Raw genomic sequence first — 16,422 nt, forward strand, 5'->3', positions numbered from 1 at the left:
GGGCTTACATTCTATAGGATTATGGGGAGGAGACAATAGGTGGGGTGTAGGTCAGACGGCAGCTCCGCATGGTGGTCGGGCGACAGCTCCGCACGGTGGTCGGGCGGCAGCGAGTTCATTGTAGATTGTAGGCATTTCTGAACAGGTGCGTTTTCAGGTTCTGTTTGAAGTTTGCAAGGGTAGGGGATAGTCTGACGTGTTGAGGCAGCGAGTTCCAGGAGACTGGGGATGCTCGGGAGAAGTCTTGGAGTCGGTTGCGTGAGGAGCGAATGAGAGAGGAGGAGAGAAGGAGATCTTGGGAGGACCGGAGGTGACGTGTTGGAGTGTAGTGGGAGAGTAGTTCGGAGATGTACGAGCTGTCTATGAGGGGTATAGTATCTGCTCCTCATAATCATCCTTTCTATGAGGGGTGTGGTATCTGTTCTACCATACTCATCAATGAATAATATAGTATCTGCTCCACCAAAGTCATTCTATCTATGAGGGGTATAGTATCTGCTCCATCATGCTCATCCTATGTATGAGGGATATGGTATCTGCTCTACCATTCTCATCCCATCTATGAAGGGTATTGTGTCTGCTCCACCCTACTCATCCTACCTAAGGTGTATAGTATCTGCTCTACCATGCTCATACGATCTATGTGGGGTGTGATATGTGACCCATCATACTCCTCCTATCTATGAGGGGTTTGGTATCTGCTCCATCATATTCATCTTATCTATGAGGGGTGTGGTATTTGCTCCACCATACTCATCCCATCACTTCCATTTGGCTTTATGAAAAGAGTCACAGGAGAATAAAATAAAATATAAAAATATCAGGATTTTATTTCTGTAGAGACATTTATACTGTGCAGACAATATTCATATTACAGGTCCAGCCCCCAAGGAGCATACAGTGATTTAACTCTTTATTTCTTTTCTAAGAACCTATTATATAGGACGGAGCTGGGGTATATATTAGGAGGATGGCTGTAGTGGTACTTGCAGGTTATTAATTTGCATCCATATAACCTGTATGTTGTACTTTATAATACTCATTCATTTAAGGCATTTAGTATATGTTATTTAACACATGATAAATTGCACCCCTAGGGGGCGCTATTTTATACCTATTACTCCTTCTAAACAACAGAGGAAATGTGACGGCTAAATAAAATGCTGTTATGGTATTCGCAGACTTTACAGTGATGTTCATTCATAAAAATTCCTAAAAAAAGTCCATTCCATTACAGAAAAAACGCAATAAAATCTGCTAAAAAATATAGGCAGCTATTACCTGTTTTGTTCTAAGAAGTTTCTAAAACTTTATACATTCACGTCTTTAGTTATTTTGCTGTTTTCACAAATATTTAAATATTAAGTGTATTGGAAATATTGTCATATTGAAAACTGGAAACAGTCAGTAAACTGCTGTTGATGGATCTGATTCTCAATATCACAATTTTTGGACCAATGTCGTTGGTTTGATTGTTTTCTAAAAGTGCTAATAATTAACTTTTTGATCGGAAACTGTGATTTTTTACTATATACTGGCCATTGAAAAGAATTAAAAAATAAAAGTAAAAATAAAATAAAAAAAATATACATTTACAATTAAAACAATTAAAAGTTTGATTTTTCTCCTATTTTTCCCATCAAACGATAAAGAAATAAAAAATTAAATAATTAAAAAAATAGGCATATCAAAATCTAAAATTATTTAACTCATAAGGTATAAAAACAATTAAGTAAAAAAACAAGAGAAAGAGCAAAATTGTCTTTTTTCATGCCCTACACATGCAGTACAAAGTGATCAATGCATCATGAGTACCCCTGATTTATAACAATAAAAATAATAACGCAACACAAAAAAACAAGCCTTTAACAGCTCCATCAAAGGAAAAATATGAAAACTCAGAAAATTGTGTTCCAAAGTTTTTACAAAGTTCAGAATTTTTTTTAAGCCGTATAGAAGTTTAGTATCTCCATAATCGCACTGACCGGAAGACTCATATTTCCAGGTCATTTTTCTTACCCAATTAACACTGTAAATGGAAAACCCCCAAAATCTGTTTTTCACAATTTCAACTTTCTTGAAAAATTTTCTCCATTTTTCTTAGTAAATGTCATGGCAAAATAAATAAATTCAAAACTACAACTTATCTGGCAAAAAACAAGCTCTAATATGGCTGTGTAGATGGAAAAAAAAAAGAAAAAGTTATGGCGCTTCGAAAAAGAGGAAGAAAATGCAAAAGTACAAAAGATAAAAGGGGTGCTGGGCCTCAGGGGTGGGGCATGACACAGACACCCCTTATTTGGGTGTCAAATGGTTAGTCTACACAGTCATGTGATAATTAGTCTCCACCCAGGGTAGGATAGACTTGGCATTTGGAAATGAACCACCATGGAAAACACCTAAAATAAAAAAAAGGGTTTTATACATGTCTAATCGACATGCCAAACTCTCCTTCAAGTTCTTTAAGGGAGCCCCCATTTAATATGACTTAAGTGCAACATCAAGAAACCAATAAAGGCACAAAATATCAAGTTCCATATGAGACCTTATTTCTTAGTCCTGGGTAGTTCCTGACTACCCCAAATGATGAAATTCTAAAAACTTTAAAAAAAACAACCACTATTCGTCAACATTTTTCGTCTTTGGATCTCTGTAAGGCTTCCCAATACAGGACGATTTCATGAGGTTGGACTTCATGGGCGGGTAACAATGTTTCGGTATGTACACACCGAAAATGGCGGCTTCGATGCGAAGAATGTCGGCTTATTGTGAAGTTCTTGCAACTGGATCTTTAGTTGGTCCAGGCACATGCCAACATACACGTCCTCCAGCTTGAAGAAGGGGGTAGTCATCGATATATTGTACACCTTCTGTGCCACATCTCTGGAGAACACGTAACCCGTCCCAGAGCAGAACGGTGGATACTTCTCCCCCTCATACTCACGTTTACTTATGTACCACTTGCTGAATATGCTGCGGATAGGACTATCATTCGGCTTTAGGATGCCGGTGAAGAAGTTGGAAGTCTGATTTCTCCTCAGAAGGAGTTCGACTAGATAAAATGTATTGATAAACATATCGGTGTCCGTCTTCATGACGTACGTGGTTTGCGGGCAACGGTAGGTGATCCATTCCATGCCCATTAATGTCTTGATGGTCAGATTGTAGTAAGAGTCGACGAATTTGCGTTGGATGATGTCTTTATACAAGATACTTTCTTGGGCCAAGGTGAGCTTCTCTTTCACACTCTCATTTTCCCTTGTGCCCAATAGAAAGTAAGTCACCACCCTCTTCCCTTGGATCACTATTTCCTTCCCCCATGTTTTCCGAATGGCCTGTCGAGCCGCTTTCTGTCCATAGGTGGTGGTGACGAGAAGAACCAGGAACGGAGGAGATTTTTTGCAAGTTGCCTCAGGAAGTTTCATGAAGACTCTATTACTGAAGTCAAAACGATATTGCACATAGTTGTCACTGCAGCCGAGGCAAAAATACCATATATTGAAATCCTGCAGCTTGATGAACAACCCGAACATGAACAAAGCGGGAAAAATCAGCAAAGAGGCGAAGATTACTTTTTTACGATTCATCTGAAATGAGAAGGAGAAAGAAAAAGATATTGTTACTGCCCATTTGGTGCCAAATTGGATTGGTAGACACAGTAAGACACTTCTACAGTGAGATATGAATGTCCACATGGCACCCCGAGATCTGGAAATGACAGCTCCTCCTCTTAGGCCTTCCTTATAGGGGTAACAGCTGCAGTGACATGGTAAAGTATGCCTATGGGTACCGTATTTTTCGGACCATAAGACGCACTTTTTTTCCCCCAAATGTTGGGGGAAAGTGGGGGGTGCGTCTTATGGTCTGAATGTGGCTGCGGGGAATGAGGGTGCTCTGGTGGAGCGGGTCATCGGGGGCACGAGCAGGCTGCAGCAGCCTGCTGTCCCATGACCACGTGGGCCCGCTCATTTAATATGCACGCCCATCCTCCTGCTCATCATCCCTCAGCGCTGAAGTCACAGGTGGGCGGGGTGATGGGCGGGGAATGCGCGCATATTAAACAGCCTGCCCTGGCAACTACAGCCTGGAGTGATCATGTGCGGCTGTATTCACTGCCCCCGTGCATCATTATCAGCGCGGGGTGCAGTGAATCAGTGCACTTACCAGTCATCGTGTGTGGAGCCATCACCGTTGTCTGCAGCTTCGCAATATCTTCCTGTCTGTCCCGGTCAGCTGATCTGTGTAGAAAGCGGTGAGCACAGCAATGACGTCATCGCTGTGCGCGCCGCTAACGTCCACACAGATCAGCTGACCGGGACATACAGGAAGACATCACGATGCTGCAGGGGACGGCTCCACACACGGTGACGGCTCCACTCAGCGGCACTGCAGCTGAGACAGAGAGGAAGATGATCCATGCTGCATGGAGTGAGGAAAGGTGAGTATAAACGTTTATTTTTTTTTCTGTGCCACAGGATACAGGCCATATACCAGGATGGGGGTATATTATGAGCAGGATGGGGGTATATTATGAGCAGGATGGGGCTATTTTATGAGCAGGATGGGGTATATTATGAGCAGGATGGGGTGTATGAGCAGGATGGATGGGGGTATATGAGCAGGATGGGGTATATGAGCAGGATCATATACAAGGCAGCAGGATCATTACCAGAATGGGGTACCTTAGTAGAGAATTTGGGGACATTACTCCCATGTGTGTCAGCAGCAGATCCTCGCCCCATAACAGTGTGTCATGACCACATTTTTTGGTTAAAATTTTATTTTCTTATTTTCCTCCTCTAAAACGTGCGTTTTATGGTCAGGTGTGTCTTATAGTCCGAAAAATACGGTAGATGACGGTAGGTACAATCGTGGATGTAAGAAAAGGGACTCATCACCCAATTCAGTCTGATTTCTATGGTTGCACCATACAAGCAGCCCAAAGGGCACTACTTGGGTATCTAGGGTGCATCCACAATATACTTCATGCTGTCCAAAAACAATTTCATACCTAAAGAGCTATCTATAAGGCCCCCTTCACACGTCCATGATTCCAGTACGTATGACGTCCATTTTCATACGTACCGGAGACATGGACATACGCAGACCCATTAAAATCAATGGGTCTACGCACACATCAGTGTTTTCTCACAGATGTGTGTCCGTGTGCCAAACGTGTGTCTGTTAGCTCCACAAGCCAACATGTCTGTTTTTCTCCAGCAACACAGGTGTCACACATACCACACACTGATGTAATATGTGTGACATCAGTGTGACAATTACCAGAGAAAACATGTGTCTTTGAAATAAAATGATTTTCTATACTCACTTGTCTCCAATGCTGCTGCCTTCGGTGATGCTGTCACTTGCTTCAGGGCCCGCTCATTATGCTCATGAGTATTCACTGCACTGCGGACCCAGAAGCAGCAGCGCCGGAGACAGCAGCGCTGGGGACAGTAGAGTATAGAAGTTCCTGCTGTCCGTGTGCTATCACAGATAGAACACAGAGAACACACTGACAACACACTCACACATACACACCCACACCATGGACCGTGAAAAACGTGCGTTTTTATCACGGACGTGTGAAGGAGCCTAAAAGAAAGTGGAATTGCACCAACCATCTCAGAAAGCAGTATCGATGCCTCCTCTGTTTTTGAGCGACACTTATTGTGGCCAGTAGGTGTCAGCATCACACAGTACCTCTCGCTGTTGGTATAACGCTAAGGCTGGGACACAATATGACTATTGGTCTGATGGACATTTTGGCTCTTTTTGATGAACTGGATCATTGTACACAGCTCACCAAAAAATATTTGGATATTTTGGATCCCAAGTTTCCATGCAAATCACACAAAGGTGAACACAATATAAAAATTAAAACCCTAGTCACAATGTGATCAACACCTCGCCCACCTGCAGTGAGCCAACAGCAGTATGATTATCAAGGCTTTAACATGAGACGATCAGTTGTTGGTCGGATTCTGCAGCCGTACAAGCATCATTTTACCCCTGACTCATGGGGAAGAGCCGTCTCCGGTTTATTTGCTGGCAACCTGTCCCTAGTATGTACTACTAAAGGATGAGCGAGGAGGGGAATCGTCTATCCCTCCATCCCTACCTACAAAGAACAGCATAATGGCTCTTGTATGGGACGGAACTATTTCTTTGCTGTGTAACTATGGCAGGGAGGTTAGGGAACTTCTGAAGCTGCCGCTTCTCTGTGTTCTGTACAGGGAGCACCCAGAGCCCCCGCCACCAACTGTCTTCTTGTCACGTCCCCGCCAGAGTCCGCTCCTGCGACTTCTGCTTCAATCACCAGGCGATGCCGTGTTCCCGCCGTTGACTGTGCTGGTGATAGGAGAGAAGTTGATGCCATTGGCTCTGGTGGGCGCAAGCTCCACTCTTCCACTAAGCTGGGTTTCTCTGGGACCTGCAGTACCACTGGCTGACTGTAGGTGTCATGTGTCTTCCAGCTGAAGTTACCATCATTCAGCCACCGCCAATGGGAAGACACCACAACCTTCTAATTCCCCCTCCTGTCTGCTGGTCACTGTCAGAGATAGTTCTGAATTCCTGCTTTCTGGTTCCCGCTCTGTTCTGAAAAGTGATCCCAGTTTTTTTACCTCTGCTTGTTCTCTGACTACCCTCCTGCCTGCCATTTTTGTACCTCGCTGCCAGATCCAGATTTGACCACTGCCTGGTTTCCTGACTACGTCCTTGTCTGCCGATTTTGTCCCTGTGCTGCATCTCCTGGTTTGACCCTGACTGACTACTACTCTCCTCTGGACTGCAGCCTTACACAGGTAGCGATCTCCGGATCCCTGCAGTAATTGTAAATTCCTGTATAGGGATTAAAGGGTTTTGGGGTTCTCGGGGTCCTGCTTTGTGAGTGGTTTTCCTTTAGCCTTGGCGTGACAGCCAGTCCGAGTCTGTGGTTCCAGGCAGGTGTTACATTTCTCCTGCAATCCCCAGAGATCCTAACAACCTCTGTCTCCTTCCTACATTCTCTCGTAAGCCTGTCACCTAATGTCTCTCTCCTACATTCCCCAAAGCCTCTGACCCTCACTGGCTCATTTCTACACCACACCCAGAGCCTCAGCCACACAATGTCTCCATTCTCCCTCAGAGCACCAGTAAGCCACTGTCTCCTTAGAATAGATCATCAATATAAGATTAGTGAGGTTCCGACATCCACCACTCCCACTGATCCATTTATCAGCTCCAATGACAGCCCCCCTCCCTCGACTACTGTCTCCTTCTTCACTCCATTTCTCCTGTCACACATTGTCTCCATCCTACACTGCCTCCAAGCACCTGAAACCAACTGTGTCCTTCCTGCACTCCTTCAGAGCTCCTGACACCCACTATCTCTATCTTGTACTCCTCAGATCCCCCCCAGACACACACTATCTCCATCTTGCACTCCCTCAAAGCCCCTGACACCCACTGTCTACATTCTGGGCCCCTCAGAGCCACTGCCACCTACTGTCTCCATCCCGCACCCCCACAGAGTTTCTGACACACATTGTACCCCCTCAGCGCTCCTGACATCCACTGTCTCCATCCTGCATCTCCTCCGAGCCCCTGACATCCACTACATACATCCTGCATCCCCTCCCTGAAGCCCCTGACATTTACTGTCTTAATTCTGTACCCCCTCATAACTCCTGACACTCCCTGTATCCATCCTGCAGCAACCCCTCAGAACCCATATCACCCACTGTATTCATCCTGCACCCCCACAGAGCTCCTGACACCCACTGTATCCATCGAACAGCCCCTTAGAGCTCTTGACACCCACTGTCTCATCCTGCACACCCTCCAAGCTCCTGACTACAAACTGTCTCCATCCTGCATACCCTCCAAGCTCCTGAGTCCATTGTCTCCATCCTGCGCATCCTCCAAGCTCCTGAGGTCACTGTCTCCATCTTGCAAACCTTCCATGCTCCTGAGTCCACTGTCTCCATCCTGCACACCCTCCAAGCTCCTGAGGTCACTGTCTCCATGATACACATCCTCCAAGCTCCTGACACCCACTGTCTCCATCCTGCAAACCCTCCAAGCTCCTGAGTCCACTGTCTCCATCTTGCAAACCCTCCAAGCTCCTGAGTCCACTGTCTCCATCCTGCACACCCTCCAAGCCCAAGCTCCTGACACCCACTGTCTCCATCCTGCAAACCCTCCAAGCTCCTAAGTCCACTGTCTCCTTCCTGCAAACCCTCCAAGCTCCTGAGTCCACTATCTCCATCCTGCAAACCCTCCAAGCTCCTGAGGTCACTGTCTCCATCATGCACACCCTCCAAGCTCCTGACACCCACTGTCTCCATCCTGCAAACCCTCCAAGCTCCTGAGTCCACTGTCTCCATCCTGCAAACCCTCCAAGCTCCTGAGTCCACTGTCTCCATCCTGCAAACCCTCCAAGCTCCTGAGTCCCCTGTCTCCATCCTGCATCTCCTCATAGCCCAGGACACTCATTGTCTTACCAATCCCATTACAAGGCCTTGTGCATACAGAGTTTTTGAGGAAGCAAAGTGGACACCCTTTAAATTCTCCTCAAAAAATAAAATTCTTCAAAAACGTGGAGTTTCTGCTCCACAAACTGACTTTGACCACAAGACAACAAAATAAGACTCCATCCGGCAATGGTTTTCTTATGGATTCTTCTCATGGTTTATCTTAAATTGCTGGTATTTTTTTTGTGTGTGTCAGTGACTGTCTCACAAGAAGGAGAAGGGAAGATAACAGCAAGTTCATACATGGAATAAGGTCACCTTAATTTCGTACTACTGGTCATCAGTGCCCCCGCTCCATTTCCGTGTCTCACAGAACCACGAACATTTAGATTTTTCATCTCAACACTTCTTTTTTTTATCTTTATATTTTTTTTTCTCCATGACAAGTAGTTTTTTTAATGTTAGTTAATTAATTTGTTTATTTTATATATTTTATATAATTTATTTTAGGGTCCATACAATATAGGTTACCATTTTAATTTTGTGGGTCAAGTAAAATAAATAACATGCATAGAGGCAATAAAGTGATAAAAAGTAGATGTGAGTTATTAGATGGCGTATTAGGTAACATACGCTGAATTGCCAGGTGTATATACACAAATATGTACAATATACAGATAATGTATATATACTAAAGAAGGAAGAGCTTAGTTTCTGGTCTAATGGTTGTGATATACATTTTTCCATATACTGGTAGCATCTGAAAGGAAATAACAGCCTTAACAATTCATTTCCTACCTTGTAATCCTCAAGGGTGAAAATCAAAGGACAAATCTGTCAGACTTTGTAGTGAGAATTTTACTTTGATAGTAGGTCATGAAGAAAGACATGTCCATTTTGCCGCTATGAAGAAGAAGGAAACACCATTTAGAATTTACCAAAATATTTAACATAAAAATATCTCACATGAGCTAAATTAAACTTTTAACAAAGCTGTGGTCACATCCCGTCAGATGCGAAATAGAAACACGACACTTTTGTTTTTCCTCCCATTTTTCATGATCCGAACTCAAGAATCTAAAACGTTTTCTATGTACATAAAAGGCCTTTTTATCTCAAATATTCATCACAAATTTGTCTAAATCTGTGTTAGTGATCACTTCTTCGCTGCGGAGATAATCCATCCACCTTACAGGTGCGGCATATCAAGATGACAAAATGCTGATTAGACAGCATGATTATTGCACAGGTGTGACTTATGCTGGCCAGCATGATTATTGTGTGCCTTAGGCTGTCCAGCATAATCATTGCACAGGTGTGCCTTAGGCTGTCCAGCAAAATAATTGCACAGGTGTGCCTTAGGCTGTCCAGCATAATCATTGCACAGGTGTGCCTTAAGCCTGCTTTACACGAGTCGATCTATCGTTCGATAGCACGAGCGATCATACCCGCCCCCGTCATTTTTGCGTCACGGGCAAATTGCTGCCCGTGGCGCACAAACTCGTTTAAGCCCAGTCACAAGCACTTACCTTCCAGACGACCTCGATGTGGGCGACGAACGTCCACTTTCTGAAGTGGGAGGGACGTTCGGCGTCACAGCGACGTCACATGGCAGCCGGCCAATAGAAGCAGAGGGGCGGAGATGAGCGGGACGTAAATATCCCGCCCACCTCCTTTCTTCAGCATTGCCGGCGGGACGCAGGTAAGCTCTGTTCATCGTTCCCGGGGTGTCACACGGAGCAATGTGTGCTGCCCCGGGAACAATGAACAACAGGACATTCGATTTTGAGAAAACGAGCGACGTGTCAGCGATGAACGAGAAGGTGAGTATTTCTGCCCGTTCATAGCTGTCACACGCTACGATATCACTAACGATGCCGGATGTGCGTCACGACGTGACCCCGCCGACATCTCGTTAGCTATATCGTAGCGTGTAAAGCCCGCTTTAGGCTGTCCAGCATAATCATTGCACAGGTGTGCCTTAGGCTGGCCAGCATGATTATTGCAGAGGTGTGCCTTAGGCTGGCCACAATAAAAGGTCACTCTAAAATGTGCAGTTTTAAACTATGGGAGGGGGGGTCCAGAAAACTAGTCAGTATCTGGTGTGACCACCATTTGTCTCGCATAGTGTAAGCCTATACCTTCGGTGCAACCACAGTTCCAGCGATGTCTGAAGTTGCAATCCCAGGGCCCAGGTGACATTATGACATGCGGTCCCTGCGACCAATCATTGTTCGGTCTCTGTTTCCTGCCCGGACATTTGAACAGGAGGTGAGTCCAAAAGTTGGGTGATGGAAGTCGGCGCTGATTGGTCATGGGGCTCACGTGTCATAACAATGTCACATGGGCCCCGGGATCATGACTTTAGACATTGCTGGAACTGTGGCCGCATGAGTAAGGGTTGTGTAAGTAGTGGACATCACCTTTAAAACCAACACAAGCTCTTAATGTCGTTGGAGAAAAACACCCATCAAACCTAAACCATTTTGAGAGAACGACATGGACCCTGCAACTTCACCAAAGATCCCGACAATCCCGGGGGCAGCGACCAGACCTCCCACTTAAACTACCAGGGTCATTGCGCTACCCGAGGAGTCCTGCAGCATAACACAGGGTTGAATATCAACCAGTGTCACTAACCCAGAAACATAATTTATTGGTCCGGAGAGGGGATCCTCTCCTCCAGTCCCTGTATTGGAGCTGCCCAGCCCAGCAGGACCAGAGACGCCTCATAGTAACAGTATGAGTACCTCAGTATAGCGAGTACTAAAAATATCTGCATATAGTGACTGTCACCATAAACTTTAGTTTGGGGAAAAATCCCAATAAGGGTCTACACTTTCCAAAGCCACTGTATCAGTGTCCTGATACAGTTAATACTAAATGCATGTACACTTAAGTGACAGCCGTCTTCCATCTTAGTTTTGGATAGAAATCCCAGTATTGTTACCGCAAAGAGTATCGCAGACTCAGATTCCCTAACTGCAGTGGCACAAGGGCTGTTCCCCCAAAAATAAGATCTACCCCGAAAATAAGCCCTAGTAGGATTTATAGGGCTTTTTTGCACATGCTTAAAATATAAGCCCTACTTCAAAAATAGGCCTTAGTTATCGTTCCATAAAAAAGCAGCTGAAAAGTTAAATAATACAGCAGGACTCTTCATCAAAAAAAGCAGACACCCCCAAAAGAAAAGATACAAGACATCACCAAAAGAAAGCAGACCCCTCTCCCCCCAAAAAATTGCATTGACCTCAAACAATTACAGTTGACTGTGAAGTGCTGATGGTGGATGGGCTCTCACACAGAGGTCTGCGTCGCTGTCAGGTCCCTCACGTTCCAGCTGCCAACAGATTGGATACCAGTCTCCCTCCACAGGAGTGATACTGCTTCTAGTCACCAGGGGGAGCCAATTGCTGTAGAACCCAGGGGTACCTGATGGCGAGGCAGATTTGTATGTGAGAGCCCATTCACTTGCCAACTCTAAAGGGGGTGTTACACGCAGCGATATCGCTGGTGAAAGCACCCGCCCCTGTCGTTTGTGCGTCACGAGCAAATCGCTGCCCATGGCGCACAATATCGTTAGGAGCCGTCACATGGGACTTACCTGCCTAGCGATGTTGCTGTTGCCGGGGAACAGCCTCCTTTCTAAGGGGGCGGTTCGTGTAGCATCACTAAGCGGCCGCCCAAAAGAAGCTGAGGGGCGGAGATGAGCAGGACGTAACATCCCACCCACCTCCTTCCTTCCTCATTGCCGGCGGCCGCAGGTAAGCTGTAGTTCGTCGTTCCCGAGGTTTCACACGTAGCGATGTGTGGTGCCGCAGGAACGACGAACAACCTGCGTCCTCAACAATCAACGATTTTTTTAAAAAGGAACGACATGTCAACGATGGACGATTTGGTGAGTATTTTCCATCGTTAACGGTCGTTCCTTGCTGTCACACGCAACAACGTCGCTAACAATGCTGGATGTGCGTCACGGAATCCGTGACCCTGGCGATATATCGTTAGATACGTCGCTGCGTGTGACGGGGCCTTAATTGTTTGGGGTCTGGTAAGTCCGATTCTTTTAGGGGGTGTCTGCTTTCTTTTGGGGGTAAACTTAGCAATACATAGAGAACAATAAATTTAAGCAAGTATTATAAACCTTTGGAAATATGGTCTGTACCCACCAGTATAGGATTCTGCACCATGAGAATAGCAGATCAGATAAGAAAATGTGCATCTGAACCAAAATGTTGATGTTCCAGAATGTGATGACAGGATTATATTGATATATTTTTTTGTTCAAGAATAAATGTGGATTGTTGTTTATAGGAAAATATAAGACACCCCCTGAAATAAGCACTAGCACAGGAGCAAAAAATAATATAAACCATGTCTTATTTTCTGGGAAACACAGTAAATGCCTGAACCCCTCCCCAGATCCAACACAATAGAAGGGAAAAAAAATCCCTGGCACATTACAAAGAGTAGTAGTAATCAAAAACACCTGCAAAATCTCCCAGGTACTGGCTCATATCCCTTGGAGACCCAAGATTCATCAGACATGGAAACTACTAACTCTAACCTTTCAAATAAAAGAAAAGACCCAGGTGCATGTGGTTCAGTGAACTCACTTCTCCAAGGCCCTCAATTATTCCAGAACGTAGACTCTCCACTGATAATCCCCAAATCCCAGCCCAGAAAAAACAAACCCTGGCTTGATCCAAACCTCCCTGACTTACCAGGATCAGTTGTTAGACCTCAATACGTATCAACCTAGCTAACTCATATGAGCAAAGCATGAAGGACAATATTTTAGTCATAAAGAAGTTATCCACTACCCTAACTCAGCTCATTTTTTTATTCATCAATCGTGCTATTATGTGCTACTAATTATTATTATTATTATTATTATTTATTATTACTAATTGCATCCATATTCTTATTATTGTAATATAGACCTTTTACCAAGTAGCATCGCTTGTTGTTTCCTAACTGCATAACCTCCTCTACCCAGGGCTCTATTACTACAAGTTCCAGCATTCATTGCAGTAGCCTGTGAGACAGCGCTTAGCACACCCCTTTAATTCTCCACCCTGCACTGCTGAAGATATTGGGAGATACCAAGTGTAAAAGCAGCCCAGGGTAGGTACCAGCCCACCTGGCAATTGCCAGATTGCCAGTGCAGCCTATTTCGGCACTTTCAGCTGTCCATGCCAGTAATTGGATTACCTAAACCCTTTTCTTTTGAAATGAAGATTGCAGCACTTCTCTAGCAAAGCTGTGGGACCCTGCTATTACTGTTGAATGAAACTGTTAACTAAACTTGTGTGAGGCAGACTAATTGTGTCTTCAAGCTTAAGAAGCTGTCATTCACTCCAAAACGTCTACGCCCACCATCAGGAGCCCAGTGACAACTTCCTTTCATTTGGTCTGAATTCTGTGCTGGAAAAGCATTTCAACCCAGTATTATGTGATCCCTGCTAAGATATGCTCAGAGAAACTATACATCCAATACAGGTATATTACAAATGGTATTGTTTTGAAGAGCTACGTTATATAGCAAGGGGATGAAAAAGTAGTGGAAAACTTGTGTCATTGATGTTTCACAATTGACAGACAGTCCTGTAGTTTCCTGCTCTAGAAGGTCGCAGCACTTGGTTACACCAGCTGCTCTCTGACTTTCCCATTTTCCCTGCTTGGGGTTTATCCCTTTCTCTTTAGGATTTACTTACATTTTTAGTTGTTAATCTTCAGCACTTCCCTTTCTGTCTTTAAATACTCTCAATCCCGTTTACTGCTGGTTACAGTTTTTATACTCTTAATAAGTCTTCAGTGCAAGCAGTCAGCTTGTATTTGTCTGGAGAAACTTTGTTGTTGTTGCAGTTCCTCTACCTGAGTCATCTGTAGATAAGTTATTTGTTTACTTTAACCCTGTTTGTTATCCTGGTGTGTTCTTTAGAGCTTAGTGGGGTTGACTAAGCGCTCATCCCATCCATTCCCTCATTCCCTACGTAGGGCCTATTTTAAGGTCAGCTAGGGTCAGGTATCCAGCTCGGCGCATAGGTGCAGAACCTATTTAGGGTGGTGAGGAAAGCCAGGGACCAGCAGTAGGTTTGGTCAGGGGTCACCATCTTCCCTTTCCGTTGACAAAGGGTTTCCCTTCCCTTTCGCCGTTCTCATGTTACTTCCTTGTACCTAATGTTACAACTCCTTTAAGTAATAATGTAAATATCTTTTTTGGGAATCAAAGCCGTTTAGTACAATCAAATCTAGAGGCTAAAATAAAAGATAAGGTTCAATGGACAAAAAGAGCAAATGGAAAATAGGCAAGAATACCTAGATAAAGAAGAAGGTAACCTCCGCTCAGAAATCCAACAATTGCACACAAAGTTAGGGGACCTGGATAATCGAGGGAGAAGAAACGACCTAAAAATGAGAGGTATATCTGAAAAAATCCCTCCAAACAAGCTTTCCAACTATGTTAAAAACCTAATGATTAAAGCAATTCCAACATTGACGGATTTGGACATTACCACAGATCGTAGCCACCACCTCCCACGTCCAAAATCTATTCTCCAGAACTCCCGAGAGATACTATCTTTCGCCTTTCGTCAATTCTTCCAAAACAGGGAGCTAATTATGGAATATATGAGGAATAACCAAAATCTCCCGGAGCCATACGGGCGCATTAAAATCTTTTGTAGACCTGTCAAAAGAAACAATCCAACTTAGGAAATCATTTCATCCTATTACGGAAACCCTACGGCAAAAGAGAATTCTATATCGTTGGGGCTTCCCAACCAAACTCCTGGTTTCATTCAAAGGGAAAATCATCCCACTACTTACACCTGAGGATGAAGAAAATGTCATTTCTTCTATTGAAAAAGACGATAATTTCCCAAAAGACCCTCATCATAAAACCTGAAGAACGCCATACGTTTTTTTCTTCATGGGATCAACCCTCCGGATTTAAGAGTTGAAGTAATCTTCGTACAAGAGCATTACTTGCTTTGGGGCTTTCTTTATTTCAAAAGGACTTTAGACGGAAATCAAAGTAGTCAAAGATTAACTGTGTTTAATAGATACTAATAAAATAATCTACTGATAACTATGCTTGTTTGCTTGACTTTCTCATTCGGTATTTGCCATTATCCTTCATGGGATCGTCTTATGTATACTTAAGATGGAACAGCGAGGTCCAGTTCCACAGACTTTCTTTACTCCAGTTGGACTAGAGTCTTGCATTGCCGAGTTTACCTGGAGGACTTTGTAGGTTCAAATCTATTGTTAAAGAGGTTGTCCACTAGTTGGGCAACTTCTACGCATTCCCCTTGTTTGCCCTCAATATAAATAATAAGCTTATACTTACCTCCGGTGTGGGCGCAGTTCCAGCGATGTCTGAAGTCACGTTCCCAGTGCCCATGTGATATTGCTTTAACACGCGAGCCCCGCGACCAATCAGCACTGGTTTTCTTCTCCTCGTCTTCGGACATATGAGCGGGAAGTCAGAGCAGCACTCACATCCTGCTCAAATGTCTGGAGGCAGGGAGAAAGATACTGGGCACTGATTGGGAACAGTTGCTTCCATCTGTTCAGGCAATGTTCCCCAACTCTGAGGACTGTTTTTTCCAGCAGGACAATGCGCCTTGCCACACAGCTAGGTCAACCAATGTGTGGATGAAGGACCACCACATCAAAAACCTATCATGGTCAGCCCAATCTCCAGACCTGAACCCCATTGAAAACCTCTGGAATGTAAAAAAGAGGAAGATGGATAGTCACAAGCCATCAAACAAAGAACTGCTTACATTTTTGCGCCAGGAGTGACATAAGGTCCCCTAAAAGCAGTGTGAAAGACTGGAGAAAAGCAGCCAAGACGCATGAAAGCTAGGATTACAAATCATGGTTATTCCACAAAATATTGATTTCTGAATCTTCCTGAGGTATAACATTATTCGTATTGTTGTTTCTAAATGATTGT

The 16,422-nt window shown here is 44.3% G+C and overlaps 1 protein-coding gene across 1 annotated transcript in view; it reads right to left on the reverse strand.

Moving 5' to 3' along the window:
* Nucleotides 1–362: 362 nt before the first annotated feature.
* Nucleotides 363–16,422, reverse strand: part of B3GALT5 (beta-1,3-galactosyltransferase 5) — a 59,921-nt gene continuing 43,861 nt past the window's right edge. The window contains exons 2-3 of the mRNA XM_075332903.1: nucleotides 9,255–9,359; nucleotides 363–3,587 (exon numbers count right to left, since the gene is read on the reverse strand). Coding sequence (XP_075189018.1) covers nucleotides 2,694–3,587 — 894 coding nt within the window. The 5' untranslated portion in view covers nucleotides 9,255–9,359 and the 3' untranslated portion in view covers nucleotides 363–2,693. The remainder of the gene's footprint in view (nucleotides 3,588–9,254; nucleotides 9,360–16,422) is intronic.

Source organism: Anomaloglossus baeobatrachus, chromosome 2 (genome assembly GCF_048569485.1).
Source record: "Anomaloglossus baeobatrachus isolate aAnoBae1 chromosome 2, aAnoBae1.hap1, whole genome shotgun sequence".
NCBI classification, from domain to species: Eukaryota; Metazoa; Chordata; class Amphibia; order Anura; family Aromobatidae; genus Anomaloglossus; species Anomaloglossus baeobatrachus.